This window comes from Excalfactoria chinensis, chromosome 5, assembly GCF_039878825.1.
Source record: "Excalfactoria chinensis isolate bCotChi1 chromosome 5, bCotChi1.hap2, whole genome shotgun sequence".
NCBI classification, from domain to species: domain Eukaryota; kingdom Metazoa; phylum Chordata; class Aves; order Galliformes; family Phasianidae; genus Excalfactoria; species Excalfactoria chinensis.
The window spans coordinates 38,162,467-38,180,693 of record NC_092829.1 but is presented as its reverse complement, the minus strand read 5'-3'; the positions used below and the strand labels follow the sequence as shown (position 1 = coordinate 38,180,693).

Genomic DNA, 18,227 nt, shown 5'->3' with positions numbered 1-18,227 from the left:
TTTTAGCATGTTACTTTTATTATTAATCATTATCTATCACCAAAACATCAGCACTTCAGTGTAAACATTGCAAAACATACACGTGATTTAACAGATGGAATATTGACAGAATCAAACGCTTTTGATCTGTTATCTATCCACAAGATCTACAAATAAGGCATATGGTCAGCAGAGTAGGAGAAGATAAATTAACAGCCCAAGTGCTTTGTGCTTTGCTTTCTTCCCACACACCTTAACTGTGTCAGTTATTCTGCCGGATTCCTCATAGCAAATCAGGTATCTTCAGGAGGTCACACCTGAGGAAGGCTGTTAGCAGTCTGAAACGTCATTCTTTTAGTTTTGTCACTTTCCTGTGCACAAAGGAAACAAACAGTGAATAGCGAGAGGGCTTAGTCTTAAAAAAATAAATAAATAAATAAAAAATCAATCAAAAACTTAACAGAGTTTTCTGCTAGGAAGGAAACTGCGTGGCCTGAGAGACTTCACTTGTTCACTCTCATGCTCTTATACACAACTGACACTTTATTCCACTGAGAGGATCTTGACATATAACTGTAGAACTGATCACATCTCTGTGATAAGAAGCTTGACAGTTTTCCCACACAGCACTGTCAAAACTTCCCATCAGTAGCTGTAAACAGAATTAGCAGGGTGGCCACTTAGCAACCAAATGCTTTTGTTTTTGCAGTCTTACAGTGTGGCGTCGCCTCTTTTTAGGTTGAATGCACTCCTGTTCCTGTGATGGCCAGTGAAAATCTTGGGGGGGCATTTTGCTGTTCTGGCTCTCCAACTCTTCACAGTCACTGTCCTCTTGTTGCGCTGAAGGGAAGTGCCTATCTGGATAAATCTCTTTCAATTTGCCCTCAAAGAATACATCTAGACATCGTCCAGCCTCAGCAACCTCTGAATCTGGCTGTAAGAAAATAAATAACCATTCAGTCTTACTGCACACAGAAATCATCAAGGATGAAATAAATGCCCACCTTCCCTTAATGTCTCGTCTTGGTTCTCTCTGCTTCATCTCCATTAGTCTCCTGCACTCTTTCTACAGGCCATTAGTTCCATTAGTAAGTAAAAACCAGATGCTGCTATTAAGGGAGATGATTCTGCACCTCTAAGAAAAGAGATGTGCAGTGGACTAGAAAGAATAGCATTTGCCATCACTTATGAATTTCTATGCACCTGAATTTTCCTAGCTATTCTGCTGGATGCACATGGCTTCTCACAGTAAACTCAGCATCACTCTAGAAAGTTGTCAGCTAAAATGCCCTCTTTAATTCTAGACCTATATGCATCTCCAGGTCTCAGATGCACGTTATCTCCATTTCTGTCATCAGTTAAAATGCTATGTACTTTCCAAAGAGAAAATTTGATTAATCCTCTTGGTTATCCCAATTCCATATCCAATGTCAATTGAACCAGTAGCGTTATGTCACTGTGACAGCTTTAAAGTGCAACCCTCCATGTTGTATTCTCTCACTCATGTGTATTAGAAACCTACATAATTGAACTTTGCACAGTTCCAAAACATGAGACGCACGTCAGTCACAAGTTCCTCAGGTGCAGAATAGTGGAACTTATCCTTTTTTTGCAGCTTTTTCCGTATGGTTGACAAATCCATCGGCCTTTTGATGATCTGATAATAATGTCGAGCCTACAATAAGAACAGAATACAGGTTTGTAACCTTTTTGATTAAAACATTTCCTCTCCAGCGACTTCTATCCAAGTTTGGATTGGAGTCACTGCAGAGGATTCCTTGCAGCAAAGAGAGCTCTGGTCTTCTGATACCTACAGTTGTACATTCTCTTCCTGCGTGCCCTTAGGTTTGATTAAAATGATGCTTGCTTGCAAGACTGGTCTTGAAAATAACACACTTCAATGACTACTGTGCCATTTGTACTTCCTAATGTTTATCCCCAGATAGACATTGCTGTTGCAATAGATAGATGTCATCATCTAGCCATAATCAATAATATATGTAACACTGATAATTGGCTGCCATTTCTCCCAAGCCTTTATAAAAATAATGTGCCAAGGTACTGGAAGCTGATACTGTGGGAAGCAGTCTGCCAGGAGTGACTAAAAATATACTACCATGTGCTCTTCTTAAAGGTCAACAGAAGTCTTTTTCAATGGCACCAACTACCAGGATTTCTCACTTCACAAAGCTTTCTGGATCAAAACCTACTTGTTACATAATGTTACATAATTCCATTAGATCAGTGCAAGCTTTATTAGGTGGAGTGGTTTATATCTTGTTATTTGCACAGTTCCTTTACGTATACCTACTCCTTTACTCTCATTTTTCTCCTCTAACTTGTTCCACTTTGTGTTCCACTGTTAAAATTGTATGAATCTACATCTTCCTTAAAACAGCCAGTTAACAGTTGAGTACATGGTTAGAACTGCAGTCTCTATATCTTCCCTTGAATACAACCACATTACCACCTTTGTGCAATAGACCCGAAAACATGGAGTCCAGGCTTATTTCTAGAAAAGACCTCTAGAAGCCATACAACACTTTTATTGCAGAACACCTTACACAGTATCCTACCAGCATTATAAACTGACATCCAAACCTGGCCTGAGAACACTGGCCAGCATTTTCCTGCCTCTGATCTGACACTTTCAAAGCACTCGCAAGTGAGAAACAACTACCCCTACGCAGGAAACAACACTGTTCAGAAAAAAAAAAAAGGGCTGAACAATATCTTTTGCAATGACAGAGGAAAAAGTCATGACTTGTGCTGGAATATTCTTTGGTTTCCCTCTGACACAGAGGTGCCCAGTACTTACCAGGGGGCTGACAGGTTCGTGGAATGGGAGGCTCATACTGCTGCAGAACAGGGAAAGCACCAGCTTTTCACACTTCTGTAGAAGTTGAATTTGAAATACATTTTAATTCAGAACAAGTGAGTTTCATCCTTGTTCTTAGTTAATCCTACTAACAACAAGGGGAGATTTTACATAATCTATATACTTTTGATGCAAAATGGCATGCTTCATTCTAACCTGGGGGACGTTATGCCTTGTTGCCTTTTATAGTTTAGGAAGTGAGAATAGTAAAAGGAATGGAACCAAAAAATAAGCTTTATGTAATGTATTTTGTATGCACATTGTCCTTCTGGGAAACTCTTGGGAATTCCTCACTGACACAGTTTCTAAACAATTCCATTTTCTAAAAAGAACTTCACAAATCAACACCCAGACCACGACTATTTCTACACAGTTGTACCCATTGTAATGCAAACAGGAATCACATAAACATTCAGAAGTCACATCCAGCTCTTTATGTAGTTCAGGTATGGAAATATCACAGATGAAACTGTGTTGGTGCTGTAGCTCTTAGGCCTTGCCAATGGGCTGCAGTGCTCTGAGAATCATTGCTGATGCCCTTAAGTACAGTGCTTGATCCTAGGCTTCATTTGTGCAGTGCCAGCTCAGCAACTGCACTCAGCAGTGTGGACTCAGCATCTCTGTCCAGCTGCCACTAATATACACACGACATCTGTTGGGAGCTTTGGCTTCCTAGCATCAAACAGACATTAAGAAATGGTAGTTTTAATAAGGGATTTGGAAGAGAAAACTGTAATGAAGATACAGAAGGATAAACTTTCTTCTATGCAGGTTTAGCAGTGCCTAGATGTCATCCTAAAGGTAATTAATGTTCAGTATGAAGTCAATAAGTTGACTGTGATTCAGCTGAGAGTCACAAAGTGCCTGCATCAGTGTCCTTGCAATTGGCCTAAGCAGATGTCTGAGAGGGTGCCAAGTCTTAAAAGAAAAAGATTTGGTGGCTCAGTGCCAGGCACAGTTGACACAGAAATGTGTACTCCACTGCTGAATGTGACTTCCTTAATCATTTCTCTATTGTATCACATTCATTTTGAATGAAACAACAATTTTCTAGAAAGAACAGAACAATATAAGTGAATATTAACAATGCTTCCGTCATAATTACTATCCTCAGAAACATTCTAAGAGCAACTAACTCAGAACAGTTGACTTTCCAGTGAAAAGACAAAATCTCAAGCTGAGATCATGTGTCCTTTCCAGTACAGTAACAGGATGTAGTTATTCCCACCTTCTGATCATAGTCATCAAGGCCATATTGTGCATTATAACTGTGAGCATAGCGCGTGTTTTCACAGTCGTATTCTACCTCTGGTTTCACTGGATTACGGCAGAGTGTACACACCCATTCTCCCCTGCAAGATAAGAAACCAAGAATCTGTGCAACAATTGGTCAGCCACCTTGTCAAATAACAAACCTCAGAAATCACTTTATTTTCAACAACTCTTATTTTTAACACATATTACAACTGCAGATAACCTTAAATCTCAAGCCTGTTCTATTAGATGCTCTTCAAGGTATTGGAATACAACTCAAAATGCAGTCATTTCAGATTTTACTTATTGCACTGCTTCTGTTAGAGACTAAAAAAATAAAAATAGGCATAATTGGAAGCCAAATAGCCAAAATGTGTGTAGCTGCATTCATCAAATTGCTGTTGAAAACAAATAAAATAAACAAAATAATGGCCAGCAATGTAAACAAACAAACAGCCAGTGATAGGACTGTAAGACAAAACTTGATCCATTAGATAATAAATATCAAGGAAATAATCAAGGAATATCAAGAAAAATAGTGTTATCACAAAAGTTCGCATGTGGGGTCCCAAAACAAGTGGACATGATTATAGATATAATTCTGCATGAGCCTAAGCACTGTTCTTGGTGGATCTCTTTTCAGAAACCCCTTGAAGAATGTCATGAGAAGAATGAGAAGAAGAATGTCATGAGTGCCAGACTTCTGCAACAGGACCAGACATATGTCTATTATAGAACTATGAATACAGAAATTTAATTAGTGAGAGTAATATATTTCTTTAGAAATTAAAATTTGCCTAGGAAGTTTGTTTTACAAGAAAAACTTATTTTTCACAGTGCTTTAAAAGGAGAGTGATGACTCAGCTCTTAGAGAAAAGAGGGAAAAGCCAAGACATGGAACTTACTGCTTTTTGAACAGATAGAACAAACTACAATCTCCAAAGTAATATCCTACAAGGTATTGTTCAGCAGAGGCTGTTATTTGGCCTTAGCACAAAGTAGTCTTTGGACCCACCTAGAAATGATTTGCAACTACCTTTGGAATGATACAACATCAGCAAAGCACATTACTTCTGAAGCTTGGTATGCAGACGTGTACCTAAGTCTGTATCATTGTCACATAAAATTTGGCAATGTGAAGTTGCTAGGGACTGTAAGTCTTAGGAAATCTATGTCCTAAATAAACACTGCCACAAAAACTCCATTAATCCTAAATTTCCCCTAATCCTGGCTGGAAAACTGAATTAGGTCAATGATTGTCTTTCCTCATGCAGGGGAGAGCTGACATCTATGCAACAGATATTACATGAAAGATAGAACTTTATTTTTCTCCAGTGAGATATAACAACTTTTTTAAAGCTCTGGATTTGCCATCTCATTCATGTAGTGGCCAGCTGACTTTATAGAAGGCGCATGTGGCTGGGAGTAGTTGTTAATATTTCACCTAGTTCCTAGTAAAACAGTTCTTCCTATTCTAAGAAAATAATTTAAAAAGTAAGAAAAGAGACGCAGTTACCCTCCTGTTAGGTTAACACATACATCCCTAAGGTTACACTCTACCCCAGGAAATAACCAGGAAGAGAACACATTAGCAAAATGCCACGTGTACTCACACTGGAAAGCTGAGTAGGGCTGGAACGTGGCAGGAGAGATGGAAGACCTTGGGGCAGCGATCACAGCACAGCAGTTCTCCTCCATTAAGACACACAGCACAGAAGTCCTCATTCTCAATTGTATTGACTTCCTGAGTAACTGGAGATTTCTTCATGATGGAGCTACCATTGGTGAGCTTCTGATCGACAGATGGAGTGTCTGCAGGTGGAGATTTTGTCTGTCCTGCAGACTGGGTTATGAAAGATCTTCTGTCATCTGAGTTCTCCTCTTTGGATTTCAGTCCTTCAGGTGAACCACCCTTATTTATCTTGAAGAAAGAAAAATCTGGGATAACACAATCATCATAAGCATAGAACAGCAGCAGTTAGCTGCAGGAAAAACAAACAAACAAACAAACTGGTTTCTCTACAGCACTCTTCTGCAAAGGGCACCGGGGTTTGGCAGGACTATGCTCAGCTCAGTACCAGACAGTGGTCAGCCAGGTCAAGTAATTTCCTCCACACACCACTGTGTTATAGCACAGACAGAGATGTACACATCTCATATCACAGATATCAGATACATGATCTTTGATGACCTTATTTGATTTTCATGGAAACTGTATGGTATGAGAGTGCAGGTGTAATTTTTACAGGGAGCAACTGAAAAAAAATAAATCCTAAGAAAATAATTTTTTCTTCCCAAAACAAATTCCAATTTCCTTCTGTGGAAAGAAGTTCACCAAGACTTTTGGGAAGTGATAGAATATTAAGCTTTTAGAAATTACTAGCACTGTTATTTCTGGAATTGGTTCCTATCACTCATGTTGCGATGCCTGAAAAGGATTCAGGTCAGTTTCAAGCTATTTATCCTATGTTTATAATTTGACAGACAATCTAGGCTGTTAGAACACAAAAATGCAACATCTCAGAGACAGACTTCTCAGAAATGGAAGTAACAGGAAGCTAAACAGGAAACCTCTCACTTCAGCCCATCACAGACATATGAAGAATGAAATGAATCAACAAAACTGTGTTAAGTGTATAATAACTTCCAGGAACTATGAATACTACAAGTCAGCAAGACAACAGGGAGAAGACATAAAACTTCAAGCAAATCCCACTCACTTTTATTGCCATACTTGAAGACTGGGTCCCATGCTCAATTATTAGGAGAAAATTGCCCTCCTGTCCATTCTCCTTTGGCTGGAGCTTAAAAACTGGTAGCTCCCCAAATTCTGATGCAACTATTTTCAGACGTTCCAGTCTCACATAAGGGATCTTCAGTTCTCTAGGGCAAGCACTACCATTAAAATAACATATGGTTAAACTGAATTGTTCCACAAAATTCTCCTCCTTACTCATTTTCAATATTTTTAATGTACTATTCTTCTCTTTTTTTCCTTCATTAACTGTGGCTCTGGTGGCTAAAAGTTGTCTAAAGGGTTAACTGGCTGAAAGGTTTCTTAAATCCAAGTTCTTTACGAAATCAGAGTGTAAACACTTCCTTTTAATCATGTGTGCAAATGCATCAGCACCTTCTGTCCTGTCCCCATATACACTGGTATACAACCCAAGTCACACTTGATGCTTTTCAAATAAGAACACAGCATAACATTCAACCTGAAAATATTAGCACTGAAATAGGCAAAAACAAAATTTAACAAAATTCTCACAATAATATTAATCCTGTTCCCATTATACTTTTTTGTTTGTTTGTTTGTATTAAGTGGGGCTAAAAAAATTATAGTTATTCAAATGCGATACATTTTCAAGTATTTCTGTGATCTAGAAATCACAAGACAATAACAGACATGCATGAGCTCATCTCTTCTTTTTAGCTGTTGTTTTCAAGCTTAAGAGAATACTTCATGACTTTCAAAATTATAATCTATAAGGAACCTTTCATTCTTCTTAAAACAACTTTTCCTTTAGCATTAAGTAAGAGAAATTTTCTAAATACGTGAATAAAATTCCATGGCCAGTGCTGTTGTATAAAAAAAGGCTGTTACCTGACATTCTGATTGCCTTTCATAACCATTTCATAATGTCCCTTTTCACAGTTATTGGAATCTGGAACAGAAAAGAAGAAAAAATAAAATATTTATAATATCAGATTCAGATTTGGGTAGAACATACTTTAATATTCATGTATTTCTGACTGCTGTTTAATATGATAACATAAGAGAATTATGTGACCGTTTCATCTGTATGTATAATAAGTGTGTGTGCTATTTTCTATTCTGGGGTACATTCTTTGTCTTTGCCTTAACTACAACTTCTGTACTGTATATGAGGAGCCGTTCCAAGATATTTTGCTGAATTGGTTACATTCCCTTGGAATTACAGGCATACACAGACATGCTGCAGACATCCATACAGAGTGAACATCATAAGTAATCCTCTTTGCTTATACAGCCTTCACTGACAAAAGCAGACCAACAGTCTGAGGCTCAGGAAGTCTTTGTAGTCTCCTGTTCCATACTTAGAAGCTTCTGGATAATTCCAGTTACTCAAAAACAGGAATGAAATTATGACTCTCGTTTGCTTCTTGGGGACAAAAGCTACATTATATGATTTCTTTATGCCTTCCAGCATACATAACCTAAGAACATATTTATTCAAAACTATCCATTACATAAGCATGTACATAACCACAGCTCTTGACCAGCACTAGGCACAGGCAATGAAACAACTTTGGAGAGATGGAATAGAAAATCTAGCTGGGGTCAATGGTCCCTAGTCTGTTGCTTAAAAGCAGTGTACCTTCATGATACACATAATTGTTCTCAGTCATTGGGAACAAAACAATCAAGACTGACAAGTAGAAGTATATTCCATGTCATTCACCTCTGAGTGTTGCTAAGTTGAAATTTAGTAGATGAGGATCTGGAAAGAATTATTAAAGCATAACTGCATACTGATCTGAAGCTTGTTGCCCTTTGTCATAACAGAGGATGTTCCAGTGGTGCTGGAGTCCCAATATTAATCAGCTTTTCCATCAGTTACTTGTTTTATGAGGAAGTGTACTTATAAAAATTTGTGGAAGGCATCAACCCAGGGGAGTTGCAAGCACTTTGGAGAATGTTGAAAATTCAAAAAATACCTTAATATATCTAGGAAAAGCCTCCTAACTCAGCAAGAATGAACTGAGACTACTCCAATTACCATGATTATAAAGGAAGGTGAAGGAATTACAACTGGAAAATAACTGACTGAGATGAGAACTGTTTTGTAGAAATACCTCAGGGTTAATGTCATACTATTCACTACATGCAAGTCAATCACGTAATGATGCAGAAGAATGGCAAATGCTGCCCACTGTCTGTAGTGGGGAATGTAAAATATAGGAGCTGCTCTGCTCAGTACCCCAGAGGCCTCAGCTGTAACACTGTGTTCAGCTGAGGGCTGCACAGTAACTGCAGAGTCCAGACATTACACAACTGCTCATCTCCAAAAGACTTAAGCCTGACCGAAGCACAGCTTTTTATGGGTGCAGCCGATACTTGCTACTCACACAACTGATTGTGGCATAATTGTCACAATTTGGCATAGTACGTATAAGAGAAGACAAAATCGTCTCCTTGGCTCACTGAACTAGGTCTTTTTTGTACTAATTAGAATTCTCTGAATAAAAATACAGCATGGAGATAGAAATACTAATTCATCTTTTATGGGGAAATGCAGCCAAATATTGGCATAAGTCACAGAATAACAGCTTGATCCCCAAATCCCTTGCTTGCATGAACAGTTCCTTTGACTTTTAGAGTTTGTAGGAATGAGGCTGTACAGTGCAGCACAAGGATGCTGGCAATTTGCCCATGGAAAGAGTTAAATAAGGTCTAATTCCCCATTAAGGCTAAAGAAATAGGCCTTGGCTGAAGGGAATGTTCCACAGTAGACAGAGCCAAGCGAAAGCACATACTGTGCAATATATTAACCTCACAAAAATTTGCTCTGCTACTGACATGAAGGACTTAGCAGAAGGCACATCACATTTCGGAAGTAATTTTTTTTCCTTAATTGAATTTGGACTCTCCAAACCAGCTCTTCAATAGTCATAACTGCAGGTCTCATTAATGGGAGTGCTTCTCAGAGAACTAATACTCCAGGTACTTCACACAGATGCACGTTTCTGGCTCAGAGCTGAAGGATGATACAAATTCAAGGCATATCATTTTCAAGGTTTTCTTCACAAATGAGATCAAATACTTTTCCATTGGATTAAGTACTTGATAATTGAAGCTTGCTGGGGAAGCACATATATGAAAGTATATTAATATGCAAACTGCTTTGCAAAATGCTTGTAATGCACAGCAATAAGAAAGAAAAACCTCAAGCCGAAATGAAACAATAAAAATCCTGGTACCTTCTTCATTTCTAAGTGGTCTCATCCCGGCATTCACAGGAAGAAGAGGATTGTTGCTGAGCAATTCAGAAGGAGAAGTACAACGCTGAGATTTTTTGACTGAAAGATTAATAGGCTCTTCCAGAATGTTTTGCATAGAAAGACTTAATTCATTCACTGCATCTTGCCCAGTTGTAGCCAAATTGTTTTCTGGATGATGATCCACAGTACTGTAGTCTTCATTTTCCAGCTTCAGAGGAAAAAAAAAACAAACCTTATTATTAATTTTCTTAATAAAAATAATGTGCAATCACTCTTTAAGCACCAGAATAAAACTGTACTTACTGAAACAGCCGTTTTTACGTGACTAACTACAACACTTGCTATCAAGTAGAGGAGTTTGAGTGACTCCTACCTTGCATGTTGCACTGCCCTGACGTGCATCACCTGGTGGGAGGGTAGTAGAAAACCCAGGGCTCAGCTCAGCTGGAGCTCTTCCCAACGCTGAGCTGTAGCTGGGCACTGGCTCTGGTGGAGTATCACAGTCACAGTGGGTGATCAGGGATGGGCCAAGTGCCACAGTGGCTATGCCTTGCACCTGTGGGTCGGCAGACCTAGATAATCTTGAAGGCAGATCCATTTCTAAATCGTTTGAAAAGCCCACAATGCCTAATGATGCTGAACGCTGGGAAAGGAAAAAACAGTTTGTTAACCAGGTATTAGAAGCAAAAAACTGATGTTTCTATAATGGTTTAGACACTCTGCTATTGGTAATGAAGCAGATGAGTCACAAGGCCATGAGAGTATCTACTGTAATCCAATACCATTTCCAGAAGGTTCATAGTCCCCCTATAGAAACTGAAAACTAGAAAGGGAAGTGCCTAGATTATTCTTCTGTAATTCACAAAAATTGTCATCCTTTGATCACTCCAAGGGATCCAGATTTTTAACTCTCTACAATGAAGGGGAAATCTAAGCATGGAGAATATTGTGCTTACATCTATCTTTGATGTCAACTAATTTCCATTAAGTCACACCTGTAGAAATATGATTCTGACCAGACATTTCATATTTTTATTCAGAAACTGTTAGATCATTTTACTTAAAATGAAGATTTAGAAGAAATAAGATTTTGATCTGACCTCAAGTGGATGAAACTTGTTACTTTAGAATGCTAAATACTTTATGGTAGTAAATCTGTCCCATTTAAACTTAAGACACTTGCCCTTTAAGTACTGTAATGTAAAGTCATCTTACACATATTAAGAAGGAAAGGATCTACGAGTCTAGCTGCAAAAGAAATGAAGCCTCGACAGTGACAGTTTTAGCAAGACGCGCATGCTAGTGTCTCATGATTTGTCACTGTCAGAAATACTGCTATGCAAAACAAAGCAAATCCACTCATCTGAGTGACTTTCCTAAGCTGCCTTTCACCCAGGAATGCGTGGCTGAACTGAAATCGGATCACTGCTAGCATCCATATGAAGCAAATACAAGCAGCCCTAAGAATTAAGCAGATCTATGTCATTTCAATATGCAGTTCTCAATAGTTCATTGGTGTTTCATTACCCTTGATAATTGACAGAATAAATCCCTTTTTGACTACAATACAGTAAGTAGTACTCAAAATAAATTTTCTGATAGCATCTGAATTAGAGTTTAACGTCATTGCTGTACTGATTTTTCTGCTAGGGGCCTATGACTTAGAATAGAATTTGAAACCTGTTTCCTAGATTTAGCTAGCATTTTTCTCAACTGTGACTCCAGTTTGGATTTTCACTTTGTCCATCAGCCTGGCAGTGGTAAAGACAGGATGGATAGACATATAGACATACTGAGCTGTCAGGCGTGCCTGTATAAATCCTACATCATGCCAAAGAGATCAGTCTTGAATCTCTCTGTCTGCAGTGCATGTCACCTATGCTAAGAGAACATTCTGCCCACAGACATCAACTTTCATTCAAGGAGCTAATTTAATTTCCTTTTCCTCAATTTGCAATAAATGCTACAACAGTGACCACAGATTTGGGACAATACTCAGTGAGACAAAACAGCCTGCATTTGAGAGAAAGGTCAGTTCTGCAATGTTAGGGGGGGTCTGTGCCATTCTACTACTGAATGCAAGTAGTAAGGCTATTTTTAGCAGCTCTGGTGTGGCCTTTTCCATACCTTAGGCACCCCAGATACTACTGGGTCTCTGCAGCCACAGTATTAGACATCTTTCTCCTGAGACCACTTTCCAAAATCTAAGCTTTCTGGACTAGAATAAATTCTTGAAAGAAACTAGATCTAGTGAAACATGTTCTTCCTACCTTACATGTGAATAAAAAGAACACAGCAAAACAGGAAATGCATTGATGGAGGCACCATTTTCCTTATCTCCCATTCCTAAGATTGCAGAGGTTTTGAACCAAAGGAGTCTAGGAAGGTCAAAAAGGAACCCAGTCTTAATGGTCCCACATAAAGACCACCACAAATACCATAAGTGTTCAGTTCATATCATAATTTGTTTGACAGGCTCCTGCGCATGGAGCAGCAAATGTGGTACCAGGAATGCCCCAGAGAACACATTCTCCTTTTCATTCCATCACTCTTTATCACATGCCTTTTTCAGATGGTAAAATAAATATGTGAATTGTGCTTAAATCACATACAGGAAATAAACAAACAAGAAACATCTTGAACTGAAGAGTGGGACTGTAATCAGCCTTGTCTTTTCCCCTTTATTTTGAAGTCCGTTGTGGGTACTACTTAAGTTCCTGAGAGTCAGTTAAATACTTATTTAGCTAGATTCTCCAAAGTATTGGGCATCTGTAGGAGGTACCTAATGATGTGCTCCATGAGGAATGGGCATGCTGGGTATACATGTGGTAAGAACATCACCCAAAGCTGTACAGCGCATTCACTGGAGACCTTGTTCATGTCTTCTAATCATTACACACATTGTTCTTTAATTGTATTACAAAATTGTGCCATTACACATTACATAGTGAGGCCTCAACCTGCGATGATTCACCTATGTGTAACTGTATAAGCTGTGGGTAAAATGTTAGCTCTATTACATAAGTAGGATCACTTCTGGCCTCTGAGAGACAAGTTTACTTACTCGGAGCAATCATTGGGTCTACTCCTACTGAAGGAAAAAAGAAATAGATATACGCCTAAAATTTTGTTGCAACAAATATTGTTAGAAAGTTGAAAATCAATGGTATTGTATGGCTCTATATTTTTTACTCTTCTAGCTAGCATCAGTTTCTTAAGAGATCTCTTTAGATTATATAAGCTAATATAAAACCTTACTCTTGTTAGAAAGGAAAGAAAAAGAATAATGAGGCCATCAAACTGCCATCTGTCTTTCCCTTGGGGCAAAAGTTAATTTTGTAGTTTTCTTAATGATGAAGCAACATTATGATCTTTCAGTGCAAAATATTAAAACTCACAGTTAAGAACAGACACATCCCATCCTGATCCATGGAGCTGCTGTCAAGTGTGAAGTGAACAATGCACTGGGAACAAGGCTCATTAATAACCTATTAATTCACTCCCTAAAATAATCATTTCTTTTGCCATTAGCAAAAATTTCTCTTTTCCCTTGACAGTTCAGCTAGTTTTTGCAGATGGGATGCCTTTAAAGAAAGAATTGATCTCTGTTTTATAAAAGCTCTATTGCTTTTACATCGCACCCTTTGAACAACAACAAGCATTAATTATGCTCTTGGGTAGATGGTGGCTTCAGCTGTATGTTAATTTTGAAACTTCTGACATTTCAATGTACAGACTGGCACATCCAACTATATCTGTGACATTATAAATGAAATTCTCATTGTCTCATAATTAATTTTGGTCTGATGATCCTTATATTATAATGGCAGCTGCAATACCACCCCCAAAATGCCTCCTATCACAAATTCCATAGCTATGGTAGTGAAAGGCAAGAATAAAGAACATGCAAAGTGCCTTCAGAAAATAAAAAATAAACACATTGTTCAGTTGAAATATTTCTTTGATCACTCTTGCATTTAAAAAGGTCCAGTGTAAACATGCAGCACTAATACAGAAGAATTCTGAGAAGCAAATACTTACCTTGAAACACTGGGATTAGGATTTGTTAGGATTGTTTTGGCAAAGTCTCAAGGCTGTTGACATTAAGTGTCACAGATAAAGACAGCTAAAACTAGGAACCGCCAATTCTCTTTGCTATAAGAGAAATAACACGCTGCAAATGCTTGCAGAGTAATGAACGGCTGCTATTAAGTGGAGCAATCCCCCTGGCAGCTCGTTATGCTAGGAGGTTAAACAAATGTACTACTCCAATCCAGTTGTTTAACTCACCACATACAGCAGCACTGATAACACAGTGTACACATGCTTCCTATTCATATTTCCCCACTTCAGAATAGAATCTGAAAGATTTCCTTTCTGTTTTTATGAGAAAAAAAAATCCAAAGCTTCCTTAACATTTTGTCTGAATAAACTGGAGCTGGCTTAAAGTGGAAGGAGGAAGAGCTTGTGTGGAGCAAGAAGCATCATGTTTTATCTCTTTTTTCCAGGTCAAAGCAAAAGGTTTTGTTAAAGCAACATTCTGGGAAATGTACCTAATTGTATTAAGCATGAACACATCTGTGCTGTAAGCAGCTGAATTCTTTAAAGTAAAAAAAATGCTTTGATATCTTATAAATTTGCAGAACCACACACTCCAGGCTGCTCTAATCACTTCTTTCACATCCAATCCCCTTAAAATTACCAATAATTGGGGAAAAAAACAGCAATAAACTCACTCATAAGCTCAGATAAAAAGTCCTTGGGGCAGGTATTAAGTTATTACTTTTAATCAGTAAGTAATGACAGCATGTTCGGTGCAATACCAGGGACAATAAAAACCTGCTCCTTGCTCCCCAAGCCTTCCTTCCCTTCCCACACATTTTACATTGCTTTTGAAGGAAAAACAAAACAAAACAAAAACAAACAAACAAACAAAAAAAACCCCACAAAAATAAAATACCATAAGTTAAGCCCTTCCACTAAGACGGAAGAGTTGTCCTTAGTAAAGAAATTCAGGACAAAGGCACTGGAGGCAAAATACCCAATAACGCCACCAACAACAGACTGAGATCAACCACTCTTTCTGATAAACCTGAAGCAATGGTGATGCTGGTATGGGAATGCCCAAAAAGTTCTCACACATCAAGTGCCAGAAGGAGGGCCCACAATGAACCACTATGCCACACCACCCATCACTACACCCATCACATGCCACTGTTGCATGTAGCTGGACCAAAACAGAATTATCCTTCAGAATGCTCTCAGGAGCGCTCCTTGGATGGTATGGAATTTTCTTTTTATTATTTCCCCATTCCATGTCACAGAATGCTGGGACCAACAATACAAAGTGAGATCAAAAATTATTAGACAAATTCATAGAGGAAAGGCCCATGTACAGCTGCAAAACAATCGTCTGGGTATAATCTGCAGCTCAGAAAGTCTCTAAAGAGCTGGTTTTCAGAAGCACATGTGATGTATCAACAAACAATCAACTTAAACTTGACTGATTTGTATGCCCTTTCTGAAGTATCTGCTATTGGATATGGTTATAACTGAGCAGATAACTCTATTCAGTAATAATTTACAACTGCTGTGTCTGACGTATTCAGAGATTTATTTTAAGCAAATGGAGAAATAACAGCACAAGGGAAGTAATTTTCAAAGCTGCTGAGATGCATGATCAAACCTTATCTTTACAAATGTCGTCCTGATCCCAGTGCTCCAACGAGCATAGCCATGAGTGCCAAAGCCTATTATGCTTTTAGGGTGAGCAGGGACAGGACAGAATGTACCACAGCCCAGGACCCAATCCAGGAGCTGGACAAGGTGAGGGCTCCCCCTCTCCCAGAAGTAATGTCTCTGCTCTTAAGTAAAGGAGGGGAGGCACTTACAAAGTCTAAGGAGGAGAAAGCTCCAGCTAACTCTGCAACAATGATGGAGTACACAGTAGCAGTATCTAAGCCTTAAACTATAAATTTGTTTTAGAGATACAGTAATTATAATGTTACTTTAAATACTGGGTAGAGCCTTGCATCCCTTCCTCATCACGTTAAAATGGCAATCAGATATAGACATGGAAAACAGGGATCGCATGCCCCTTATTACCCCTGCAAACGAAATCAGGCCAAAAATATCTTATTATCCTTGCCTTTGCCTCTGAATAGAGCTCTCTCCAGGTCTGTGTGCAAACACTAAGATAGTAGCAGCTTTGGTGTCAATGTTTCTAGTTGACACCAACTAGAAATTCCTGGCTTTGTACTTCTGGAAAGCCAGAAAGTACTTCTGCCTGCTCAATAGTGCAATGCTTATTTTTTGCCCTGATAGATGCTGAGGTGTCAAGACCAGAGGACTTACTTAAAAGTGACTGAAGTATTTCATCATTGCTTTTCTAGTCTGGTTTATCAATAATCAGCTTTAGACACAAGGGGCAGAAAACAGTATTCATCAGAACAACTCAAATAAGCGTCTTTGAAATCAAAGGCGCTCAGGGCACACATGAATAAAGTCCCATATACAGACAATTCAACTTGCTATCAGTCCGTAATTACAAATGCACACAGTAAGCAAGTTTCACAGTTAAAACACAAGCGATTAATTACAAGAGCAATCAAGCCTTGTGACTATCCAACATAAAGAAAATCACTGGACTACTGGAAGCTTTTTTTTTTTCTTTTTTGACAGATCTGAACAAATACACCACCAATCAGCTAACACTTGAGTTTTGCTACATCCTGGTTCATACAGTTTTGTCTTTACAGAAAGAAGCTCAGCAGCCAAGGTCCACTAGCAGTGCTTCACACAGCAATAGATGTCAGAGTTCAGCAAAATCGCAAAAGGAGGCCAAGAAGTCCAACAGCAAGTACTCCCCAAAAGGCAAAATACAATTCTCCTGCTGGTAGCAAAATGTTTCCCTTGATGTTTTCTCTACCATATTTTCCAAATGCCATATTTTAGACTTTTCCTCATCCACATCTTTCTGTGTCCTCCAAGAAGATATGAGATTAAATGTTCTGAACACAGGCTGTATATAAAGTGGACAGACACCTATGCAGAAATTTTTGTCAGAGGACGAGTATGGAAACAAATAATCAGATGAAACAGATGATAATGAATAGACATATTCTCTTATTCTTAAATAAGAACCAATCTCCCATTTAAACTTAGCTTTCTTTTAGCTGCCAGCAAAAGCAGTCAGATGCCCTTAAGCAGCATTCATGACAAATATATTTCAAGAGTTTCCTAACTGTGCTGCTACCCTTCATCATTTCTAACCAACCATTGCCAGAGCTGTCAGGATATTATGATTTCATCCCAAACAGCTCATTAGAAAATTTAAACACAAGCCATGATGGGGGTACTGAAGCTCTTAAGCATCTCCACTTCTTGCAGATACACCAGAAAACCAGTAAGAACTTTAGAGATCTGTGTTGTCTGCAAAAGAATATGCACATTTCAGAACCAGTAGAAAAATTCCCTTTGTTTTTTTTTCTAGGTATACCCTCTTCTTGCCACCTTCTCAACCTGTATTGCCTTTCTTTCTTCTTTTCTCCTTCATTTTCCCATCAGACTACATTAGTATCTTGCACTCGTACTTCAATTTTCTTCCCAATTTCTGACTTCTCAATTCAACTGTAACAAGAAATCTTCCATTGTAGGTCCAGAAGAAAAGGTTGGCTTCTTCATGGTGAATGTATAGAAAGAGCCTCTGAAAGCTAATCCATTAACATTAACATTTATTTTCACAAACAACTTTGAGGGTGTCTGCATTACAAGAGAAGAATGTGTTCATGTATTCATGTTCTTATTTACACCTTAAGCATGTTCTTTTTACGTCCATTTCCTAAGGCAAAGGTAGCCCATTTGCAGACAATGTACATCGCTTTCCTCAGTTCTGTGCTCTGTCATCAGAGGCCGAGATCTGCTTCCATGCGTGAAAGTTCAAAGATAAATGGAGTCATCATCTCAGAATGTTGTAATGGCACTAGCCCAATCCAGAAGTGCCATCACATGTACAGGATTAAGTTAGCAGTTGCAGATTTCACTGTGACTTCCAAATTTGATTTCTATGCTGCCTCCATACCCTCAATAATCATTACCTTTCTGTCTCTGTATGATTCCCAAAAGGATCATAAAT

At 38.5% G+C, this 18,227-nt stretch overlaps 1 protein-coding gene across 1 annotated transcript in view; it reads right to left on the bottom strand.

Moving 5' to 3' along the window:
- Nucleotides 1-234: 234 nt before the first annotated feature.
- TRIM66 (tripartite motif containing 66) overlaps nt 235-18,227 on the bottom strand; it is a 38,817-nt gene continuing 20,824 nt past the window's right edge. Inside the window, exons 11-20 of the mRNA XM_072338819.1 lie at nt 10,467-10,736; nt 10,073-10,301; nt 7,716-7,776; nt 6,832-7,006; nt 5,725-6,032; nt 4,086-4,209; nt 2,798-2,872; nt 1,502-1,654; nt 695-913; nt 235-350 (exon numbers count right to left, since the gene is read on the bottom strand). Coding sequence (XP_072194920.1) covers nt 291-350; nt 695-913; nt 1,502-1,654; nt 2,798-2,872; nt 4,086-4,209; nt 5,725-6,032; nt 6,832-7,006; nt 7,716-7,776; nt 10,073-10,301; nt 10,467-10,736 — 1,674 coding nt within the window. The 3' untranslated portion in view covers nt 235-290. The remainder of the gene's footprint in view (nt 351-694; nt 914-1,501; nt 1,655-2,797; nt 2,873-4,085; nt 4,210-5,724; nt 6,033-6,831; nt 7,007-7,715; nt 7,777-10,072; nt 10,302-10,466; nt 10,737-18,227) is intronic.